Raw genomic sequence first — 9,131 nt, forward strand, 5'->3', positions numbered from 1 at the left:
GTCTTGGTAATGAATCCGCGATGCAAACACTGATTAACACACAAATGACATCATGAAGCCAGTTGCCATCCACTTGTATTTAAGATTTTCCTCAAATTGCTTCATTAATGTTGTTGTTACCCTTTTTCAATTCGCCGGCCCTTTAAAATCTTGGCCAGCGTGTTCAGACCCCGGAGACTCTTGGTGACTTCATCGTTCATGCTGGAGTCATCGATTCGCATCTGAGCTTCAGCGTAAGTCAGAGAGGCCTGAGGGGACATAACGATATAACAGTTCTGTTAATAGCGGATAACTGCAGTTTTTCATGAGCATAGGCACGAACACAAAACGTTCAAGACTAGGACTGTTGTGAAATGGAGAGGATATCTTCAACTTCAGTACCTGGTGTCTTATTGTTAAATCCGTGCCTACCTTGGAATTGATGACACTCTTGGTGAAGCGGGTATTTATGATTTCAGCCTTGTGGTTCATTTCCCAAATACAGGAAAATGCTAACCTGCAGGGACAGGGGTGTCAATATATATGATTCAGAGCAATGTGTATAGTATAGTTGTGTGGTACGTGAAAGAGGCTTGGCCTGTATGCTATCAATCCCAGTGATGGAGAAATAAGTTACCGTTCCACATTGGAGCGCAGAGAGCAGAGGTTAGAGCTCAGAAGCTCAGGAACCATATCAATCCTCTGTGGAAAAATACAACAGATACAATTACACCAAATTATATCATGGGATAAACTGTATTCGTACATAGTACGTGTTTACCTTTTCACACAGATAGACTGTGGTGCCTCTGTTGGCTGCCTCCTGATCTAACGCGTTTCCTGGGCGAATAAAGTGGCTCACGTCTGCGATATGGACACCGACCTGAGGCAGTAAGAATCAAGAGTCAGTATATAAGAAATATTTCACCTATAAATGCTTCTAGGGCTCACGATGCATTAAAACCTGAGGAGATGACATACCATGACCGTGTGCATCTGTGATACTAACTAGCCTCTTTAAAAATAAAAAAAAAGTGTCCCTTGTTGAAAACTCTGATTTTTACTGCATTTATAAAATCTTGCCGAATCTCTCACATATAACACACACCTCCAGGTTTCCATTGTCCAGTTCACGACAGTGCAAGGCATCATCAATATCTGTACAGCCAGGAGGGTCGACACTGCACACGCACAGGTGCCTCAGATCCGCTCTCACTTTCAGATCCTGAGAAGAAGGCAACGTTTTCAATAAGGAGTCGTAAAGGAATGATCTAAAAGGCTAAAAGATCTAATACTAATTATAAGAAACACTTAACATGAACCGGTGGCACAGGCACACCACAGTCGAGCTTTACCTCTTCTGTGATACTCCAAGGCATTTTGGGTAAGAAGCTGAGCACGGCGTGCGAGAAAGACTGGTGCGGAACGTCGTGCTCTAAAAGCAGAACCTCCGTCTCGGTCTCCTTATCACCTGCACCTCCCAGGTTCCTCACAAAGTGACCCTGTGACAGACGAAGTGACGTTAATAGATAATCATGAATCGAATGTAAAAAAGCTATTTCGTATATATACAAAAAAGTGTCACTTAGATGCAGTACCAGGCGTGATGTGTCCATCAGCACAAACTCACATTGGGATATCTGGAATTCCTCGGCCAGCCGTCAATGGCCACGATTATCCTCTGGCCCACCAGTGTTAAGGCCTGACGTGTCTCGATGCGGATCCGTGGGATTCGTCGGTCAGCCGGGGTGAACAGATGCCTGGTGGCCTGTGGTTTACATTTGGAGACACAAAATATGCTATCACTTTGAGCTTTCGAACCATTTAAATCTCAAACACAACCTGTATTTTCTGTCCAAAAGTACTTCAAGGTATATTACACATTTACCTACAACTATTTCTTCAATCAAGAATCAGATCAAAGCTAGTGGCAGTGCCAATCATTTTTCCAGGAACTATATCCATCGCTGATGCAAGTTATCGACTTATTGAAGATACTGTGTTCGTACAACTCTCATTAAGTGAATAGTGATAGTTAAGATCTTCATTGATCATAACCTGCACACCATTCCAAGCTAAACGAAGGCACCACGCTCTGTTACCTCTTTGATTTGAGACTGGTTGAGCATCCCGCAGAAGGGTCGCCAGTTCCTCTTGATAACCCCCACCACGCGACCAGTGGGCTTTAGCATAGAGGTATCCCGTACAGGGCTCTCCAACTGATTCCAGAACAGTCAACAGGTAAACCATTAAAATGTACATCAGGGAGTTTAACACAGATCCATTTTATTCCTAATTTGTTATAAGTGAAAAGAATTAAATTTAGCTTCTAAATGAACAGACGGCAATCCTACCCAACATTAGCTACCTAATCTACTTAGTGTTTGGTGAATTTTATTTTTTAAAAATACATACACACCATACATACACACACACACACAAACACACACAAATATATGTGTGTGTGTTGTCTATATAGCAGACTTAATGGCTATGTGAGCTAACTAAATCATTAGCCTCATCCATTAGCTATGCAGTGTGTAATTTTCTGTGTAATTTTAGTCATATTAAATCATTTCTTAATTCACTAACACATCTGAGGAAAGCATTGACATTCCTGTGATTCAGACTTTACATTGTCTATTTAAAATACTTTAAAACTACTTGTTAGCTAGCTAAATCATTAGCCTAAGCCATTAGCTAACTGATGCAATCTGTGGTGCTGTATTTAAATGGAGCTATGTTTACTACATTTAAATGACTGTGTAATATTAGTCACGCTCAATTCTTTTTTTTCTTTTTTTTTTTTTTTTAAATTACTAACATGTCTGAGGAATACAAATTGACACGTCAGTTTTGTTTCTACTAGTCACTCTACTTTAGATATAATGAAAGACTTTATGGTTATGGGCTACATGTTAGCTAGCTAAATAAGTAGCCTCACCCATTAGCTAGTTTAAACACTCTACTTTTAAATAGAGCCACGTTTTCTGAGTTTAATTTACTGTGTAATGTTTAGTCATACTGAATCCGGTCTTATTTTACCAACACATCTGTGGAAAATATTAGTGTTTCTGCCATTTTGAGTGCCTGTCACCCTGTCTTAATATTGTCTATATACATAGTGACTCTTCTTGTATTCATAACTACATAGGAAATTTCACAATTTGTGAGGCAAAGTTCCGTTCAGTTTGCGGGTGAAGTTGTTATTACAGTGGACTAGTCATTTACCAGCACTGATGGTACACTGCCATCTTGCTCCGACCGAAGTGACTCGAACGCACCTGGTCGTAGTTAAGACTTCCCAACTCGTAAATACGATCTTCCCAGGAGGACTTGAACGCACCATAAGCTCAGTGCTAGCTTATTTCTCAGTTGCCTAGCAACAGCATTCTCACAAATTCAGCCACTGGAATGTTAAGTGTATTATGAGTTTGCTTACCTACTGTTTGCTACACTTTTATTTACTTCTATCAGTGCTGTAATCACCTTCTTCTCTGCCTCTTCTTCCTCCGTGTCTTCATCATTCTGCTGATCGTCCTGCAGCACCACAGAAGAAGGAGCGACCCAGCGCTCTTTGGGGAAGAGCTCCACAGCCACGACGTCCTGGTGCACGGCCCGGTTGAGGTTTTGCAGGCCCTGAAGAAGAACCTGACACACAAACACAAAATTCCATCTTTATATACCACCAGCGCCACGGAAAATAATAAGCTACAAGCCTGTTTATTTTTCTGTCAAAGATAAGAAAATCAATTAGCAAATTCCGAGTCAGTCCCTACAGGATTTCACAGAGGTTTTTAGTGATTGTTGCGGCCAAGAACACTTGATTTTGCTGTGAGTTTTTTTGTGCTTTTCTCGCGGAAAACTGGCTAAATCGCAATCGACTGTTTTGCACGGCCTTTCGCAGTGATGTTTGTTGGTAAACGAGATCTCTTAGCTGTACTCGTATTCGACGCACGTGAATCGAAGAGGGCTTTGGCTGAATGTGCATTGTGATGACGTCACATGATGCGTCTTGGCCCAAATCTGTGGAAAACCTGCTGCAATTTTTTTTTAAAAATAAACAAAACCGCAAACTCCTGAGAGTATTGCGGAGTTTCCTTTATTTGTGTTAATTCCTGCAACCGCAAAAAATCCTGGAGGGACTGCATGAGTGGCACTTTATTAATTAAACCCGTAACTCCCAGAGAACTATACCGTGTGGTGCTCCAATGAAAAAAAAAAAATACTATTATTTTGTTATGCACGCCTATTGGACATCTTTAATTATCCACTTCCTGTAGCATAATAATTATTAACAGAGCATGATTAAAATTCTGAACGCCATGATCTGACTTCATGTACCGCCTGATTTTAATGTTTGTGTTCATGTGTTAGAATAAAAACAGATACTTCTATTTTTTCCCCTCACGATAACTAGCTAAACTATCCTCGGTCAGCAGCTAGCATAAGGTCAGTGTTCCTATTTCTAAGTTGCTTAGCAAAAAGAGTTCTCTCAAATTCACGCACATGAACATCGGGTGTATCGTGTGTTCGCTGTCCCACTTAAAAAAATTAAAAATACCCTCATAAACAACTAGAAGAAACCTGTACTTCTTTTCTCCTACCTCTGTGGTCTTGCCTCCTTCTCCATGGATGAAGACTGTGGCCTCCAGGTAGTTGTCAGTGTTTGCCCGGAACGACCCCTGCAGAAAGGCGCCGCTCTTGATGCCCGCCTGAATCTTGGACAGAGGCAGATGCTCTGGGAAAAGCAGCTTACTGCCACTGATCTCAATCTGACAAAAATATATTCATTCATTCATTTATTAAACTGACAAACTCCGTGACACTTAAATCCAATACATTAGGGTCGAATGAGGAAAAAAAAAAATTGCAGCTTGTCTTAATTTGTGGACCGTACTTGATCATCAGAGGTCAGTGCCAGTCTGTCCACCAGTTCGGGATTTCCAATCAGGCTTTTGATGTACTCCTCACCTGCAGAGGAGATTTAAACTAATTAAATTTTTTTTTTTTACAAACCACACACATACCTAAATATTCCCAAAACCAAATAAAAAACAAAACAAAACAAAAACCAAGCGTAGAGAATGAATTCTCAATCAGCCTGACGAGTTCATTCAGATTTACGTACACCTGTAAGCGATCACGCCGCTCTGCTCGGCTTTCTCCTTGTTTGCGCGGTCGTTCGTGAGCAGCACCACTTTCAGCTCTGCAGCGCTCGCCGATTTGCTCAGGTGCTCCGTGTACCACTTAGCCGCCACGCGAATGGCTCGGTCGTTGCGGTCGTTGGCGCTCTCACCCTGCTCCCTTTCAACAAATGTCTCCCTGGGATTGAACACAAACAACGTGGTGTCACATTTATGGCGCTGTAAAAAAGTATTTGCCCCCATTCTGATTTCTTCTGGCTTTTAATGTATAGCTCGTACTAAATAGTTTTAGATCTTCAAACGAAATACAACATAAAAACAAAGGCAACCGGAGTAAACACACTACACAGTTTTGTTTTTTTTTGAAGCAAAATAGTTATCCAACACCCATCACTTATGTGAAAAACTAATTGCCCCCTTAAACTTAAAATCTGACTGTGCCACCTGCAGAAGCAATAACTGCAACCAAACGCTTTCGATAACTGGAGATCAGTCTTTCACTCACTTCTAGGACTAAGACTTTGGATCATTTGTCAATTATTCTGTGAAATGTTCAACTTCCTGATTTGTTTTTTTTAACCTTTTCCAACTAAATGGTTAAAAAAAAAAAAAACACATTAGTCACATTTTAAAATTTTAGTCACAATAAAAAGAAGTAATCAATATTAGTCTCATCAGTTTTTATCCATTGAGGGTCCCTACCTGTGATGTTCATTAGTGAACGTATAGAAATGTTTCCCCTTGTCATGGATAGTATCTTTCATCCGTTTGTACACCGGAGCACTTCTGTGTCGGACTTCCTGTAAAACCGTCTGTAGGATGATCACGTTCCTGATCAGGGGGTCCTCCAGAATGTCGATCTGTCAGCATTAAACAGAGAGGAACTGAAGTCATTTTTGCACGTTTACGTGTAATCTCTAGAAATTGAGATTCCCAACTTTGCCATGCAGCATAGCTCACTGGTTTATCACGTGTTAGCTTCTTTTGATATTTTTCTGGCCCAGAAACATTTCCAGTATCCGGGATGAGATAGTTAGTTTAAACTCATACCTGATGTAGGACTACATTAGTATCCGGGATGAGATAGTTTAAACTCATACCTGATGTAGGACTACATTAGTATCCGGGATGAGATAGTTAGTTTAAACTCATACCTGATGTAGGACTACATTAGTATCCGGGATGAGATAGTTTAAACTCATACCTGATGCAGGACTACATTAGTATCCGGGATGAGATAGTTAGTTTAAACTCATACCTGATGTAGGACTACATTAGTATCCGGGATGAGATAGTTTAAACTCATACCTGATGCAGGACTACATTAGTATCCGGGATGAGATAGTTAGTTTAAACTCATACCTGATGTAGGACTACATTAGTATCCGGGATGAGATAGTTTAAACTCATACCTGATGCAGGACTACATTAGTATCCGGGATGAGATAGTTTAAACTCATACCTGATGCAGGACTACATTAGTATCCGGGATGAGATAGTTAGTTTAAACTCATACCTGATGTAGGACTACATTAGTATCCGGGATGAGATAGTTAGTTTAAACTCATACCTGATGTAGGACTACATTAGTATCCGGGATGAGATAGTTAGTTTAAACTCATACCTGATGTAGGACTACATTAGTATCCGGGATGAGATAGTTTAAACTCATACCTGATGTAGGACTACATTAGTATCCGGGATGAGATAGTGAGGAAAGGGGCACAGGTTGCTCTCTATACAGGCTTCACGCTGCAATACCGGAGATTCTTCTTTACACTCGCTACAGACTTCACATCCGCACCAAATATCATCTCGCAGGTAATGTTCACGTACTATTTTCAACACGCCACCCGAGCGGGTCTTTTTAACAAACGTTTTGGACTTTAACATGGCTCGCGGTGCTTCACAGGTTCACGCGCAAAACATATATAAAAACACAAGCCACAGGAACCACACGTGTGTCTTTTCGGCATCCGGGCCAAGCATAAACATTTCCGGAGTTTTCCAGTGACGAACAATGTTTTCCTTCGCCATACTTATTAATTATCTGCTTACTCGAAGTACTTTGTAATGTTGCAAAGAAAGAAAAGAAACATCAATTGTGTTAATAAAGACATTTATTTGTTTGTATAATTTTATATGATTGTATATCGAAGCAAGCGATCGTAATCTGAACTATGCGCATAGTCATAGTCGGCCAACTATCTTGGTGTGTTTTAAATAATTTGGCCACTAGAGGGAGACATTACACAACATTTTGATATGCTGAATGAATTAATGTATTTTTAACCAGGATTATAGCAAATCCTTGTTTTAGCTTTTCTTTATATGCTTGTATCTGGAAACAATTCGGTCATTATTTCCATTTTCGTCCTTACTGCTTATTTTGGAAGGCTGTGTGTGAGTGTGTGTGAGTGTGTGTGTGTTATAGCTATATTAAGATGTTTGTCCTTGTGCGGGGGATAGAACTGACCACATCCTGTCACTAGATCACTTGCTGATTCATCATGGTCTGATAAGATGCTCTTACCAATGGTTTGATGCTCATGTCACAACAAAAACATTGTACTAAAGCACCAGTGTGTGTGTGTGTGTGTGTGTGTGTGTGTGTGTGTGTGTGTGTGTGTGAGTGAGATAACCCAGACAGACAAGTTACACACACATTACACCCTGGTGTGTCTCGGACCTGACCTGTTTACTCATCCGAAAGGGTTTTTCATCGTCTTCACCTAACTGCACCCACACTCCAGTAAACAGGTCCACTGCCCTTATGACTCACAGCTCAGCACTATATTCGGAGTGTTTATGCTGCTCTTGCTGTGTTAGAAAGGCAAAAAAAAAAAAAAAGGGACAGGGATCCCTGCTGATCAGGCTGGATACAACTGGACAATTTTCAGTGTTGAGATGCTGATTGGCACGGAAGCAATGCCACTGCTTTAGTCACTGTATGGCCAAAAGTATGTGGACAATCACACCTATATGTGCTCGTTGAACATCCTGTTCATGATTTAGTCCCTATTTGCTCTTATAATAACCTCCACTTTTCTGGGAAGGCTTTCCACTAGATTTTGGAGCATTCAGCTGCAAGAGCATTAATGAGGTCAGGCACTGATGTCAGGTGAGGAGGTCTGGGGTGCAGTTAGTGTTCGAGTTCATCCCAAAGGTGTTCAGTGAGGTTGAGGTCAGGGCTCTGTGCAGGATACTCGAGTTCTTCCACTCCAACGTTAACAAACCATGTCTTCATGGAGCTCACTTTGTGCACAAGGGCTTCGTCATGCTGGAACAGGTTTGGGACTCTACAGCTATTTGGGACTCTATTGTAACGCTACAGCATACAAAGACATTCTATACAATTGTGTGCATTCTAATTTGCTTTCTAACAGTTTTGGGAAGACAGGTTCAGCAGCTGTCCTTCCTTGGACCACTTTTAGTAAGTACTAAGACCTTCTATTTTGGAGATGCTCTGACCCAGTAGTCTAGCCATCACAACCACCTGTCAGTGGTTCTAATGTTTTAATATTATGGCTGATCAGTGTATATTGTATAGATCCTTAGTGAGGGAAGCTTAAACAGTGCCCTCCACTAATATTGGCACCCTTGGTAAATATGTTTAACCTTTTGATCTTCTGTTAAAAATAATTCACCAAAATACTCTTCTCCTATAACGCCCGATGAGGTTGGAGAATACATGGCGAGGGATCTGAGACCATTCCTCCATACAGAATCTCTCCAGATCCTTCACATTTCAAGGTCCACGCTGGTGGACTCTCCTCTTCAGTTCACCCCACAGGTTTTCTATGTGGTTCAGGTCAGGGGACTGGGATGGACATAGCAGAACACTGATTTTGTGGTCAGTAAATCATTTTTATGTTTCGGATCATTGTCCTGCTGGAAGATCCAACCACAGCCCATTTGAAGCTTTCTGTCAGAGGCAGTCAGGTTTTCATTTAATATTTGTTGATATTTGATAGTGTCCATGATGCCATGTAGCCTAGCAAAATG

The 9,131-nt window shown here is 41.0% G+C and overlaps 1 protein-coding gene across 3 annotated transcripts in view; it reads right to left on the reverse strand.

Annotated features, from left to right (window-relative positions):
- The window catches only part of dis3 (DIS3 exosome endoribonuclease and 3'-5' exoribonuclease), a 12,717-nt gene extending 5,601 nt beyond the window's left edge, over nt 1-7,116 (reverse strand). Inside the window, exons 1-14 of one of the 3 annotated variants that reach the window (XM_017458092.3) lie at nt 6,801-7,116; nt 5,829-5,986; nt 5,111-5,304; nt 4,880-4,953; nt 4,587-4,754; nt 3,469-3,630; nt 2,082-2,198; nt 1,610-1,747; nt 1,335-1,481; nt 1,088-1,204; nt 761-862; nt 617-681; nt 412-496; nt 121-248 (exon numbers count right to left, since the gene is read on the reverse strand). In XM_017458092.3, the coding sequence (XP_017313581.2) occupies nt 121-248; nt 412-496; nt 617-681; nt 761-862; nt 1,088-1,204; nt 1,335-1,481; nt 1,610-1,747; nt 2,082-2,198; nt 3,469-3,630; nt 4,587-4,754; nt 4,880-4,953; nt 5,111-5,304; nt 5,829-5,986; nt 6,801-7,019 (1,874 nt within the window). In that variant the 5' untranslated portion in view covers nt 7,020-7,116. Of the gene's footprint in view, nt 1-120; nt 249-411; nt 497-616; nt 682-760; nt 863-1,087; nt 1,205-1,334; nt 1,482-1,609; nt 1,748-2,081; nt 2,199-3,468; nt 3,631-4,586; nt 4,755-4,879; nt 4,954-5,110; nt 5,305-5,828; nt 5,987-6,176; nt 6,293-6,330; nt 6,388-6,800 lie in introns of those variants that run through there. The other 2 variants (XM_053676130.1, XM_053676129.1) reach the window with 2 other exon arrangements.
- Nucleotides 7,117-9,131: the final 2,015 nt, after the last annotated feature.

The sequence above is a fragment of the Ictalurus punctatus genome, chromosome 26 (genome assembly GCF_001660625.3).
Source record: "Ictalurus punctatus breed USDA103 chromosome 26, Coco_2.0, whole genome shotgun sequence".
NCBI lineage: Eukaryota > Metazoa > Chordata > Actinopteri > Siluriformes > Ictaluridae > Ictalurus > Ictalurus punctatus.